Source organism: Ambystoma mexicanum, chromosome 12 (assembly GCF_040938575.1).
Source record: "Ambystoma mexicanum isolate Mex_15411 chromosome 12, UKY_AmexF1_1, whole genome shotgun sequence".
Lineage (NCBI taxonomy): Eukaryota > Metazoa > Chordata > Amphibia > Caudata > Ambystomatidae > Ambystoma > Ambystoma mexicanum.
The window spans coordinates 639,392,861-639,408,320 of NC_090936.1; the positions used below are offsets into that span (position 1 = coordinate 639,392,861).

The 15,460-nt window shown below is 43.8% G+C and overlaps 1 protein-coding gene across 3 annotated transcripts in view; it reads left to right on the forward strand.

The window, feature by feature from the left end:
• LOC138513947 (hyaluronidase-like) overlaps positions 1-15,013 on the forward strand; it is a 214,097-nt gene extending 199,084 nt beyond the window's left edge. For all 3 annotated transcript variants that reach the window (XM_069629115.1, XM_069629114.1, XM_069629116.1), the window contains exons 3-4: positions 5,969-6,058; positions 13,221-15,013. In XM_069629115.1, the coding sequence (XP_069485216.1) occupies positions 5,969-6,058; positions 13,221-13,661 (531 nt within the window). In that variant the 3' untranslated portion in view covers positions 13,662-15,013. The remainder of the gene's footprint in view (positions 1-5,968; positions 6,059-13,220) is intronic.
• The last annotated feature ends 447 nt before the right edge of the window (positions 15,014-15,460 follow it).

Here is a 15,460-nt window from a genome sequence, read left to right on the forward strand (position 1 = left end):
TTTAAATATATGTTCACAAAATGTAGTCTCAGGTTGATAGTTTCTAGATTTTTCAGTGGGGGCCCAATCCTGCAGCACAATCTTTGACGCAGCCTCGGTCGCTGCTTGTAACGTCACTGGAAATTACATTATAGAAAAGATGCCCTCTTCCCCAAACCGGTGTTGACAGGGTATGCATGAACCTGAGTTTACGCTTAAAATTGCAAGCTTTTTACTCTGGTCAAACAATGTGCTTGGGGTCATCCCGCTTCACAGTCTAGTTCTTAGTTTCCCTTCCTTACATTATTGGAATGTTTCAAACACCAGAAAGTGATGTATTGAAATCCTTGGAGTAGCTTCCATGCCATAGTTTTGTATCTTCTCTGTGCATTTACAAAAGGGAGGCCAACCATATGAAAACCAACCAAAGAGAGCAGGCAAACCAGACTTCTAAGGCTCTATCTCTATGCACAAGAACACAGTTAATCTGAACCATGGATTGGCCTTTGCTGGCCTCATCAGTGAGGTGCAGCTTGAAAGGAAACTGAAGAGGTAGAGAAAAGAAAAAAATACCTGCATACGGTAGAGGAGGGGAGGAGGCAGACAATGGAGAGCTATGTTAAAGGAGGTGTAAAAGGAAAATAAGGGGTTGAGAACAACAGAGGAGCGGGGAGAGGAAGAGGACAGAAGGGCGAAAGAGCAGAGCTACCCAGGCAGAACCAAATTGGGAAGTGGGGAAGGTCATGTTACCTGATGCCTCAAGAAAGAAGGAGGTGGTAACAGGAGTGAGGAAAGAAAGAGAGTTACGTGGCAGAAGAAGACAAGAGAGCAAACTCAGGAGAAAGTACAATGGACCAGGAGGGTGAGGAAGCACATACAGGTATCTTTTGAACCAGGTACTTGATCACCTAGTGCTGGCTTTGATTGTGGCGGAGTCCATCACCCGCAACCCGGAGCTCAAACCTGAAGCTCCATGGGCCTACTGAGACCTTATCAAATCCTGTTCCAGGTGTGGTATATCTAATTTAAACAACCAAGAGACTCCAGGTCACGCCTTCAACTGTTGGAGGTGTGTGCCGTCCTACCTATACCCGGATGGGTTAAATAATAACAAACACTCAGGTCGGACTAGCACTCGTTTTTCTAGTTTATAGAGACCTAAAAGGCCATACACAGTTGACAATATATTGTTACAAAGACTACTAAGGCAATGACCAAGTCACCATCCATGAGAAAATAGTTAAAAATACACAATTTATTACAAATTCATTAAACACATATAACACATTGCAATTCAAATCAAGTTTCTCTTACATCACATCAATAGCCGACTTAAATATCAATTCTAAAACCCAACATTTTAAAAGACCTAGACAAAGTGACATTTCATATTCTAACCACCCTTAGTCCACTAATTCCAATGGGTGATAGCGGGGGAACTTAAAATTATCCTCACTTATTTCATGCTCGACATGTTTCAGTTATCCAGCCCAATAGTGACTAACTTTCTTCAGGGACTTATTCTTTCCATCACTGTTAAACAAGTCGATAATTACTTGATAGCGTAGCCATAGGGCTTTCTTTTGTGGCTGTGAACTAGAGTCAAACTTCCAGTGATGGCTCCTAGGTGGTGCAGTAACATGTGTGGGTTTTAAACTAAAATGGATTAAAAAACTAGGGCTCCTGGTTGGGAGCCTATTCTACCCAGGAGGGTTACTAGGAAACACAAATTACAATTGAATAGGTCCAAGAAAAAGTGCTCACAGAATACTCCTGTTTTTTGTCAACCTCTGCATAAAGAAAGTATCACTTATTCATACTCTGTGTAGAATCAGTCTTATTCTTTATCTAAAGTTGTACAGTTCAACATAAAATGGACACTCAAGAGATAACATCAAAAACGGCATTTGACCGGAAATACAGAAAATATTTACAGCACACGAAACCAAAAGTTTTTTGGCACAACAACCACTTTGTGTGTGTGTAGGACAAACTCAACCTCAGGTATCGTTTGCCATGAAGTTCACATAAAACTAGCAAACACATAAACAGTTCGACATTTGTAACATCACATATAAATTTCAAGGACACAAATAGTTTTCTCTGTGTTTAAGCAGCGTGAATACACTGCAGTTGGGGTTAATGCGTCTACACCACAGTGTTTCAACCGTTTCTAGGTGGGCTTGATGTGCCACATCTGGTTTACGGCCTTCATCAGGACGGGGGTCTGTACAGTATGATGTCTGTGCTGCAGGGGAAAGGGAGACTGTTGTCAGGGGAGTATTCGAGCACCAGTTACTTAAAAAGAATGAATCATGCACTGTGTAGTTTCGAAAACACACACAGCTTACCTATGGGTATATTAATTCCACAGGTTCTGTTGTTAGGAGATACACTAGCCACAAGTGCTGATCTCTATATGATCCTGTTGTCAAAAAACAGAAAAAAAATGGTTTTCTCATTAATGTTAGTGTCCCTTTAGAAGTGGTTCAATGAAACCCGACCAAAGCGGGCATTATATACATGAAAGGAATCTTACCTCTCAAGGGAGGTGAAAAATCACTTTAATGTCAGCCTGTTCGCTTTTATTCTCTTGATTTGTTTTCTCAAGTGGCCCCGCGGGATAAACCTAGAGAGAGCGAGGGCATCCGATTACTATTAATGGCGAGAGAAAACTCACAGTTCTGAACGTGTACGCAGAGCGCGATGTGCAGCATTACCTGTCTGCAGGGCCTGCACGCCGTCTACCGCTGGAGCGTGCGAGTGGCCTCAGAACGCTGAGTCATTGAAGGGTTCGCAGAGGCCTGGCTGAGAAGGCGTTAGCAACGCTGTTGCTAGGTCTCTGTGGCCTTTTATATGGCGGCCATCTTAGTTGGGGATCTTGAACCACCGATCATCGCGAAACGAGCGAAAATATCTGCTCGATCGCGACTCAAAACAAAAAATAAAAAATAAAATAAAAATATTTATGTTATCACCCATAACTAAGGGGATATAGATGGGTGATTTAGAACCAAATGTTTATGTCTGGTTGCTATGGCAACCGATCATATATGGTGATGCGTGTAGGATTAGGCAAAAATGCTGATTTAGGATCTACAGAAGTAGTCAAGGATCCAGAAAAAGGCATGCGGCCCCAACTTTCAGTGCTGGGGGCGGGAGGGACCTCGACCACCAGAATAATTGTGAGTGTGACTAAATAAACGTGCCTGACTCGGGCACATGGTCATCTTTTGTAAAGTGTTGCACGTCACTGTGGATATATGGTTCCATCTCGAGGCAAAACAGAAATGTATGTAAGATATACACATGACTTGATACAAGTATACAAGTATACATATTGTGTCAACATTGTGTCCTGTGCGCATCAGGAATGCATATGAGCTATATACATGGCTTGATACATATGCCCCTGCGGCCTCATCTATGTGGGGAAAACAATACGTGCCATCAAAATGCGTATTTCAGAACATCGCTCCTGCATCAGGAATAAGGTAGTGAAACATTTCATCCACAAGAACCACAAGGACACTGATTTAAGATGGTTCGTTCTTCAGAAGGTTAAACCAGCTAAACGTGGTGGTGACCTGAACACAACACTAACGCAACTAGAACAAGGCTGGGTCCATAAACTCAACACTGTACAGGCTGGGCTCAACGTTTCAGTGGAGTGTAAATCTTTCCTATGAGACCTACCACTAATAACTATGTAGGTTCCCCTATGCACCTCACCAACCTCGGTGTGTTTTTTCAACTGTTTTTTTCAACTGTTGCCATCAGCTATGGGGGTATAATAGAAGTGTGGTCTTATAATATGAGTGTATTGAACTCTGTCTATCTTACCATAGAGATCCAAACCACCTCAAACAATTGTACAATGTGGGAGCTACAAGAAAGAGTTACACGATGTACTATCAATTTTTTAAAAATCTTGTGTGATCTGTTTTACAACACAATTGTATAGAGTGCTGTCTTAAATACTACCAAATGTACAATGTTGACTAAACATACATAGTTGTATCAAGCCATGTATATAGCTCATATGCATTCCTGATGCGCACAGGACACAATGTTGACACACTATGTATACTTGTATCAAGTCATGTGTATATCTTACATACATTTCTGTTTTGCCTCGAGATGGAACCATATATCCATAGTGACGTGTAACACTTTACAAAAGATGACCATGTGCCCTAGTCAGGCACGTTTATTTAGTCACACTCACAATTATTCTGGTGGTCGAAGTCCCTCCCGCCCCCAGCACTGAAAGTTGGGGCTGCATGCCTTTTTCTGGATCCTTGACTACTTCTGTAGATCCTAAATCAGCATTTTTGCCTGATCCTACATGCATCACCATATACGATCAGTTGCCATAGCAACCAGACATAAACATTTGGTTCTAAATCACCCATCTATATCCCCTTAGTTATGGGTGATAACGTAAATATTTTTATTTTATTTTTTATTTTTTGTTTCGAATCACGATCGAGCAGATATTTTCGCTCGTTTCGCGATCGGCGGTTCAAGATCCCCACCTAAGATGGCCGCCATATAAAAGGCCACGGAGACCTAGCAACAGCGTTACTAACGCCTTCTCAGCCAGGCCTCCGCAAACCCTTCAATGACTCAGCGTTCTGAGGCCACTCGCACGCTCCAGCGGTAGACGGCGTGCAGGCCCTGCAGACAGACAGGTAATGCTGCACATCGCGCTCTGCGTACACGTTTAGAACTGTGAGTTTTCTCTCGCCATTAATAGTAATCGGATGCCCTCGCTCTCTCTAGGTTTATCCCGCGAGGCCACTTGAGAAAACAATCAAGAGAATAAAAGCGAATAGGCTGACATTAGAGTGATTTTTCACCTCCCTTGAGAGGTAAGATTCCTTTCATGAATATAATGCCCGCTTTGGTCGGGTTTCATTGAACCACTTCTAAGGGGACACTAACACTAATCAGAAACCCCATTTTTTCTGTTTTTTGACTACAGGATCATATAGAGATCAGCACATGTGGCTAGTGTATCTCCTAACAACAGAACCTGTGGAATTAATGTACCCATAGGTAAGCTGTGTGTGTTTTCGAAACTACACAGTGCATGATTCATTCTTTTGAAATAACTGGTGCTCGAATACTCCCCTGACAACAGTATCCCTTTCCCCTGCAGCACAGACATCATACTGTACAGACCCCCGTCCTGATGAAGGCCGTATACCAGATGTGGCACATCAAGCCCACCTAGAAACGGCTGAAACACCGTGGTGTAGACGCATTAATCCCAACTGCAGTGTATTCACGCTGCTTAAACATAGAGAAAACTATTTGTGTCCTTGAAATTTATATGTGATGTTACAAATGTCGAACTGTTTATGTGTTTGCTAGTTTTATGTGAACTTCATGGCAAACGATACCTGCGATTGAGTTTGTCCTACACACACAAAGTGGTTCTTGTGCCAAAAAACATTTGGTTTCGTGTGCTGTAAATATTTTCTGTATTTCCAGTCAAATACCGTTTTTGATGTTATCTCTTGAGTGTCCATTTTATGTTGAACTGTACAACTTTAGATAAAGTATAAGATTGATTCTACACAGAATATGAATAAGTGATACTTTCTTTACGCAGAGGTTGACAAAAAACAGGAGTATTCTGTGAGCACTTTTTCTTGGACCTATTCAATTTTAATTTTTGTTTCCTTTTCAACTAAAATATTCTACTTGACCCCAGGAGACTCAAAGTTATGGCCGAAAAGTGTCCGTAAAAGTCAATAACAGCAATGCATTTTTCATTCAATTAGCAGACAGTTTGTGTAATTTCTGGATGGGTGATCAGCCTAATTTAGGACAATAGTATGTTCTCATTGCCAGACCTTTCCCTGCCCACTTGAGACACTTTTAATGTGTAGGTCAAAATATACATGATATAAGGGGAAAGTAAAGGTAGATTTAAAAAAGAAATGCCTTTCTTTCATCACTGCTGTTTGTTTTCTTGCAGGCTGATCTGATACATACAATTGGTGAGAGTGCTGCATTGGGGGCTGCCGGAATAGTGCTGTGGGGAAGCATTCAGTACGCAAGTTCACCGGTAAGCCAACAACCTTGAGCACTCCTTTTTTTTTTAAGCTATACTTTCTTGGATTGACACAATCTACATTTTGTATCTCTGACATATGTAGTACATATCCAGCACAATATTAAAATTGAAAACTGCCAATTAGTGTAATGACTGCAGCTGAACCCACCTTATTTCCCTTTCAAAAATATATGATATTCCTTTCCATCATGAGAGAAGAAATCAATGATAGCAGAGGATAAAATAAAATGAAATACAGGAAGATAAACCCAGACACCACAGGCCTCCCACAGCAGAACCTTGGATTGGCCAGTAGTGTGCCCAACCGGAAAGTGCTTGTAGGAGGCACAAGGAGTGGAGCACCATTAGAGAGATGCAACCCTGCATAGGTAGGGAAAGACAATCCTAGATGGTGGTCGGTCTCGTTACAAGCTTGTATTGCAGAGCAATTTAGGGAAGAGTGGTAGGGGAAACCCCACAATTTGAATGACACCAATAAAATCACATCTTCAATAAACTGCTGCACTTGAGTAGAATTGAGCGTGGAAGTTCCCAAAGGGGCTGGGTCTGTCCCCAATATAAGTGGCTACAACTTGGCCAGTGAGTGGCATTCGAAGGCAGGACAGAAGCTTGATTAAATGCTGGCAAGGAATGGCTAGATGGCAGGAGTAGTGTAAGGAGGAGGTGGAACAAAGACAGGAGTGTTAAAGAGGAGAGTAAGAATATCAGCAAGAGCAAGGGGACTCGAGGGAATATCAGAGGAGGAGAGGAAGGCGGTGGTGACAGAGTGGGAGAAGAGGAGGAGCATATAATGGAGAAGTATGGGGGAAATCAAAATGAGCATGGGAGAGAAATCAAAGGAGGTGAAGAGGATGCGAATTATGAGCAAGAGGTTGGGAGGAACATGAAGGAGCCAAGGAGGTGAGCTTTAAGGAGAAATTGGAAGATATTACAGGAGACGGCTGGAATTGAATATTAAACATCAGCTTCAGGCTCAATTCCAGCCTGACAAGTTGAAATTGGGGAAGAGTGGCTATATGAGTAGGTGGCTGAGCATTGAGGGGTTACAGGAGGAGGGATGAAAGAGGGAAAAAAGAAGTGGAGACGAAGATAAGGAAAGAAGAGGTTTCTATAGGCACAAAACTGTTGTTCGCTAGGAAGGAGATAAACAAGGATGGGATGTTGCGGACTAGAAACAGGACTCTGAAAAAAAAAGGAAGATCAATAGCCCAGCATAGTTGGCCAGCCTACTGGTGGAAGCTCTGCAGCTCAGCTTGGTGTTACTAAGCCCTCCATCCACACCTATCCCTACCTAATATGTAAGGACAATTAAAACACCAGAATGTGAGTGATTACGAATTGAAAAACATCATAAGGAGGACCTCATGCCTCCCCCCGAATTTAGGATTACAAAAACAAAAGACTTTCTTTTGGAACTGTAAATAAAAGAGATCCTGCTTTTCGTTCCATGATTGTAGTTTGATCCAGCCCAAACACTGCAACAGTCTGGAGCTCATTTTGTATGGTGGTGTAACAGGAATGGAAGGCCTTCTATTCACGGCAAGCCAGACTTTCTATCATTTAAATTGCGACAAGGAGGGGCGGAGCGCACCTTGCTTTTCTGCCACCTCCATCCTCTCCGCCATACAAATGCTCCAGCATTTGCACCGGCATGGATTTCATGCCAGCACAAATGCTGGCGATCACAATGGGGTCCGCCTGCTTTATGCACAAGCAGGCAGACCACATAGGGATCGATTGTGAATGCTGCCTGCCATGCTTGTACTACCGGTCTGCAATATGGAAACAACAATGAGTTCATTGACTACAGAGCTAAAGAGAAACTTAATCATGAACAACTAAATGCTCATTGAATACCGAACAAAAGGGACACTTAAACATTGAAACAAAAAGGTGCACATTAAATCTTGAACTAAACAGAACTTTAAATCTGAACAATAAAAGTACACATTTGAACACTGAACCAAATTGAGAACATGTTGCACACCGATCAAGTTCAAACATCAAAGACAAGCGTATTAAAAGGGGGAAGGAGTCAAACAGTGAACTATTTGAGAGTGAATGCAATGTGACAAGGCCACAGCTTGGCAGGAGGTGGGGTACACATGGTGGCAGGGCCAGAGGGCTAATAAGGAGAAGCCAAGGAAATGCAAGAACACCAACAAAGCCAATAGGCCAATAAAATGAGCTAAGTGAAGGTTACTTGGTGCACAGGAGCCAAGTGCCAAGGAAACCTGTGTGTGTGTTCTGAGGAGTCCACATTTGTTGTCTTGAGAGCAGAGTCTCAAGACCCCTTTTTGCTTTTGGATTGTGATACTTAAAACTCGGTGAAGGAAACCCCAGGGACTGGTTTGGAACTAAACTGCCTTGAACTGGGAAAAGGTAAACTTTGAGACTTTTTCATGGAACTTTCTTGTACTTGGGGAAGGGGAGCTGAAAGTAAGCTGTGAGATGGAAGAAGCTCGGAACTTTGAGTTGAATACTATTTCCTTTGACTGTGATATCCCTAAACATTGGTAAAATGTAGTTGTGCGGGCAAGTTTAGGTTTAGGACACGGACAGACTTTTACGTTGAACTCTGTGACTCAGACCTTAGTTTCGTTCAGGTCCGGATATTCCACCTTAGCATAGGGCAAGTTAGGCCTTCAACCATCCTGACATTTAAGTTAATACATTTCTTTTGTTTGAACTTTAAGTCTGTTGTACTTCATGATGCCTTCACAGTGGGCACTAGATTAAATGTCAACTTTCCTCATGTTGCCTCTTTTCTTGGTGACACCCCTGTATTACTGCATGCCTAACCAGGCCTACATTTTCCACCTAGTTGAAACTGGTTGATATTTGTCATGTAAAATCATCTTTAATAAATAATCCCCTTTAACTGATACCATTAAATTACACATTGTTCCTGTCCATGAGTTATGCTCTCACTTTGAGCATCAATGGGATAGTCTATGTACCGGGGTAGACTGCAGACTGTGCACCAAGCCTCAAAGAATCAATGTCTTCAGGTCTTAATGTTATCCCCAGTAATTGCAGCCATCCTTCTAAGAGAGGAGGTGCGTTATCAGTAATTTACAGTGACTTAATCTCTTTAAGACCTCTTCCAAATTCTTTCACAATTGCTTATTAATTATAGCCGGCTTAACTTTATTTATATCGCCATAGAGCATATTAAAAACGGTGTTTGAGAAGCAGCCCATGGTGAACAAATACTTCTCCCAAATTGTCTGGGAATTGTCAACTATATGTTTTAGGTGTTTTGTATAGCACCAGTATGCAGCCTCAAAGCACTTCGAGACACTGGTTGGCACACGCAACTGCTTGGACTGTAGCAGAGTTAAGTGAAAACATCCAGCCGCAGAAACCGAGTAAACCTCACTCATGAGCTGTGTAAGCAAGACCATAGACTGGCATCAGTCTTCTGTGTTGCATGCTGTCCCTCACTGCTATGTGGCAGACTGTGCTATTTGTCATGCCACTTAGGGCCCTTTTAACTGGAACTTTGCCATTGGTGTGATAGAGCTCTACCTTATACTGTGTTAGAGCACTGTGTTTTTAGCAGTACTCTATGTCCTTGTAGAATATTCGGACAATATTGACCTGAAGTGTTCTTTTAACGCTGTAGTGGTTGAACTGCGTGTGTTCTCACTTATGAAGAATATTGCCAACCATGTTAAGGTGCAGTTTTCGAGTAGACTTTTTTACCTTTTTCTGTCTGCTTGTAGTACAGGGGACCTCTGAAGTCTACCCTTACTTTCACCCATATGTTACCTGTCTAGTATGCAGAGGACATTTGTGGTATCTTCCTCCCTAGGGGTTGGTCGCCTGGCAGGCCAGGATGGACATACGTAACATTCTTAGAGTCATCTTCAAAGAAAACTCTCTGTTGCTGCTTTCTTCTGGAAGCTTCTTTGTCTCAAATGTCTTCGGTTCTTTCACACGTGCATCTTCCAATGGCACATACTTATTCTTCTGACTCTTTTTTCCCAGCCTATTTTGCACACTTACTTCAATGCTCCCCACGCTCAGCTTGCTCTATTGCCACAACCAGAGACTCGTCTCTACTTAGCCATAATGCATTCTGTGGTTTGGTGTGCTATCCATGAAGGAGCATGTTTCCTATTAACCTATCACCAGCTCTTTTCGAAGATGGCATTGACTTTTTGTGCCAAAGCATTGTCCAACTCTGCCCTGCGCTTATGCTTATAGATGTATGTCTATGCAGTTCTTTCAAGTTGGCAAATTTGCCAGTTGGGAAATAATGAAAAGTCTCAGATCCTCTCCCCCTTTTGAGATTGATGAGCAGCATCCTCCCATAGCTGCAGTGTAATTGTCTCCACCATGTGCCCAGCGTAGTTCTAGAAGTCAGTTTCTACTGCTCCCTTGCTATTGGGCGTTCTCCTCCTCTGAGGTGGCGATGCTGTGCATGGTGGAAGCCAGTAGTGGAGAGCTACATGAGCAAAGAATGAGATGTCTCTGACATCAGGGAAACACGCACTTAGCAAGTTTGAATCCTGTGGCAAAGTCAACTAAACCATTCATCCTACTGAGGTAAAAAAAAAAAAGCGAGGCACATGGACATCCCCAAGACTAGGCATTTGACAGCGTAGAAAGCAGCCTTGCAGAAGAGAATGCAGGCCTATGTGGATTTTGCCTCCGAGGCAGAAGTGTGTTTATTGGGGCATACTCGGCCTCTTTGATATAGACCTAGCTTTGTAGAGCTTGCCAGGTAGCATTGGGGCTGGAGGGAGGCTGGAGAACCATTCAAACTGCCCCAGGAGTCAAGAGTTCAGTTAGTCCTCCTCTCCACTGCAGTGATGTAAGTTATGACAGTAAGGAAGAAACTTCAGACACTGTGGCTTAGCTTCTGTATTTTCTCTGTTACCTCAGGCACTAAACTACTGTGCCTGCTGCATGAATTCTCCTGACTCTACCACTGCCAAGGCGTGCATCTTGCTGTCCAGGACCCCGCTCAAAGTCCAGAAGCTAGATGTGTGGTGCGGGTTATGGAGAAAGGGGCGGGCAGCCGCGGTCATCAATGCATAGGGAAGTGGATAGAGGATGCAGGAGGGAGCCAGATAATATAACTGGCTTTAAGGGAATCCAATCCAAAACATGGACCTATGTACACAATGCATCTTTCTTCTGCCTCTCTCTATACTTTCCAACTGCGTGCGTTGTTTTCTAGGAGTCTACTTCGAGCCCATAGAGAGGTAAATGCCTTTTGGTAATTTGGGCCCAACTCTTTCCCATTTTGCATCCATCCAAAGTAGACCGCGTGGCTGAGCTGTGCAAACGCCTGACGTTTCCACACCCTCTAGTCTACTGTAGAATGATGTTTTGGTGCTTAACACGCATTACAAGCAATCTCAGTCATGAGCTCAGCAATTGGGATATCTCGTTACTCATGTTGAGCCCATAGTGTCCACAGGCAGGTTTCACGACAGGTTTCGCTGCAATTGGTTAATTCTCCTAATCAAGAAGTCAATCTACTTCAATTTTAAATTAGTCAACTGTGGTGTAGAGTTTCTACCTAATCCTTCCTAGTTGTGCTGAAAAGATATTATGGAGGAGTCTGTAATGACCTATTTCAGTGAGGTCTAACAGTATTGTGTAGTATCTAGCAGATGTTTGTTGCATGGGGAGAAAGAAATGGGTTTGTGTCTCGGGAGGATATCTCAGGGGCAACATGCTCGCCTTGGAAGCAAGACGAGACAGAGCACCACAGGTTCGATCCCTGGGTCCGCGCTTAGAAACCCCTGGGTATTAAGCGTGTTATAAATAACCAATCCTATCATATTGGTATGCTCATCAGGCAGAAGACTGAACACCTTCCTACAGGTGCTGTTTCTATGGACCTCTTTAGGGATGGGTGAAGGACCTGGCAATGATACTGCAGAATGTAATAGCGGAATGTGGGTCCAAAAAGGCCCTACCACAATTCTTCTAGATTTTGTGAAATTCAAGCTTAAAAGTTGTTTATAATGAGAAGTGAAGGCGGCCGGGAGATGGTCAAAGGTGACCTGAGTGCCTTGAGGTCAATCAGAGCACAGCCTTAGTGTCCTCCCCACACCATGTCACATCAAAAGAGATGAAGGTGCAATGTGCCAAGACCTGCACACAGATCATGAAGACCATGGAGAGCCCTGCCCAGTAGACTTATATATGTGAAGCCTGTACTAAGGGGTGATGATAGCCAGGAGATATTGCCCCAAAAAACAAAACAAAAATGCATAATGCGCATTTACAGCGCATTCGGCATGGACAAAAAAAGTCGAATCCCATCATGCCGAACAAGGGGAGCGCGGGTTGCGGGGGTGTCCCCTTGTTCGGCATTATGGGTTCGGGTAACATAGAAAGCAGGGAGGGAAAATACAGTTTAAAAAAAAAAGAAAAAAGGACTATGTGGCAGAAGTTCCGCCCCACAATTGGGGACCGGTCGCAGGGAAACGGCTGCAAAAAATGAAAGAATGTAAGTACGCTGTGCCTTATTAAGGGGTAAAGGTGTATCGGGTAGGAGGAATGCGGGCAAGATGGATCACTGTAATTACTGGGTGCCACCGTTTTCGAATTTCAGAATTTTTCAATTCGACATTTTCGGCGGCGCAGTAATCGCGTAAATCCAGCAAGAAGCCACATGTGCAGTCTCTTGGGGTCAATTGGAGAGCACGCCCATTGACAACCCCCTTCCTCATGCCTATATTTTCCACGGAGATCAAGACAGCCTTTACATATAAAACTACCGGAAAATAGCCTAATTCTGAGATCTTTAAAATGCTAATTTCATTGAGAGCATGAACAAAAGATATGTTCTTCTCATTGTTGCAGGGAATGCTAAAATAAAACTTTAAAATAATCCCTAATCGTTTCCATTTTAAAAGATTGGCAAATCACTCATGAGAGTGCTGCATTAGAACCTAGAATGTAAATCTTGTTGGTTGGCTGCCTCTTCTTAGAAGTGAACAAGAAGCTGTTGTACTGAAAACATAGTGTATGCATCAGTGATTTGGGTAAATGGAGGGCGGCAAGAGTGATGCTGGACTGACAAGTTATTAACCTCAGAGCAACCCAAGATTGGGTTTAGGCTGTGATGACTGTCATTCATACTGTTGTCAAGGATGTGATGATGACTGTCTGTCTCTTCCTCCAGGAAAGCTGCACCACGGTGAAGAAATACATCGATGGCCCACTAGGACACTATGTCATTAACGTGACTTCAGCGGCCAAGCTGTGCAGTAAGGTTCTGTGCAAGAAGAATGGCCGGTGCATCCGGAGAAATGAGGACTCCTCGGCCTATTTACATTTGGATCCTGAGAATTATAAGATCCATACCCGCCCCCCTGGGGAAGGCCCACGATTCTTTGTGACTGGGAAACCAGGAGAGGAAAACATCAGAGCGATGAAGAAGCGATTTGTATGCCAGTGTTACCAAGGGTGGACTGGCATATTCTGTGAGTTGCCCAACCAGATGGAGGTCAAACCCGAGAGTCGAATTTTACAGAACCGATCAACGCAACGCATTCTGCATCTGAACGTCTTCCTCTGCGCAGTTCTGCAGATGTTCCTCCAGGTTTACACCAGCATTGAGTAGAGATGCCAACGTATGTTTCCTCGAGGTGCATGCCACTAGCAGTAGGGAATCTCATCAAACGCCCTTATCAACCATACAACCGGGCTTGGCACAAGGGGGACCAGCTTTCCAGAGCAATCATGAACTGTGGATCTATATGGGAAACCAACTTCCGCCCTAGCTCTCCAGGAGTGGCTATATATCTGAGAAGGCGGAAGTGACATGTTAATCATTGCAGTTGAATTTGTGACCATTCATTCAGGTTTTTTGTTATCAAGTGTTATTAATATTTGTATTTGGCTATATATCTGATTAGTTTCCTAGAGCATGCCTGTCAATGTTATGACTAAATTTGTACAATCTGTTTGATGCATATTTAGGTGCAAATCCGTCACACATGATGCATCCCTCACTGAGGGAAAAACGGGTCCTGCTCAAGATCACATGCCAGTGGGGGGACCTGGTATTCATCTGTTTTGTACAGCACTGGGTGGCAGCAAGTGGTGAACACTGGCCTGTGCTCTTCCGGATTTAGGAACAAGCCGAATGCCTTGCATTGTAAACTGGCATGAGTGCAGACCTGCTGAAGGCCCATAAGATCTCCCGCCGAAGAATAACGAGTGGCGCAGCAAAGAATAACGAGTGGCGCAGCAGCTGTCGCACAAGCAATCCCTATAATAAGAAGTGTCCATCGGCCGTAAGTAGACTGCAGGACATAGCAGGTGCATTGCCCCAAAATAGCTGGCCCGTTGCCCCGCAGCAACAAGGGCACAACCACTCGCGCTTTCTCTGAGATGGCAGTACACCTGGAAAAGGTGTGTACCTGAACTGAGCATTGCAAGCGCTTCATGCTCAGAGAATATGACACGCAAAGACATGCCAGTACAGTCCGTGTCCTGAACAGCCCCGCATGGGACATGACACCACTGCCTTATGGCTCTCCTGGGCTCTCCTTTCCCAGGGCACAGTCCATGCTCCCAGGGACACGTTGATGAAATGGATCAAGAAATATTTGATCCACGCCATGCTTTCAAATATTTTCGATTATGCAAATGCTTTAGAAAGTACAGCTTTGCTTTATTCTTGCTCACCGCAACTTTTTGTTGAATAACACCTCGTTTATCGTTGAAAAAATATGCCATTTGTAATTCCAAGCCTGCTGCCACTTAAAGTGATGGATTTACCATCTAGTGCAAAACCCCTTGCGCATTTTTACATTAAATGCATAGAAAATGTCAATCTAAGGTTGAAGCATTTCACACTTCCAGGAGGAATTCGTATTTTCCGTCAGGGAATGTATGGCTGAAACTTCTGTTGTTCACACTTGCGTTGGCATCACAATAAAGCGGATTTCTTGCAGAGCTGCATCCCTACCAGATGCCTTTCCCATTTTCATGGCTCAAAATGCCTCTGTTTCTCCCTGTCGATTGCAGTTCCCCCCTATATGATGGTCTCCTTTACTAATCATTGGGCCTCAATACGACCCCGGCGATAGCCATACTGGTAAAGACGGCACAACTGCTGCCAGAGTCATTTGTTTTCCGGCGCCCAGCATTCGGGACTTACCGGGGCACTACGGTCCGGCGGTCCCGGTAATTTCCCATTTCCTTGAGCCGGAAAAAATGTCTCCCCATTCCCATTCGAGTCCCATTGGACCATTATGAATGGTGCCGGTGCTACCGTCAAGGTCGGCGAGCGGGTGCCGTTCTGCCCACCACGTCAGACCTGCCCGGCTGAAAGGCACCTGCTCCCAGAACTCGTAGTATGCCGCTCCGTTAACAACTGTGCCAGTAGCTTACTGGCACCGTTGATAACGGACT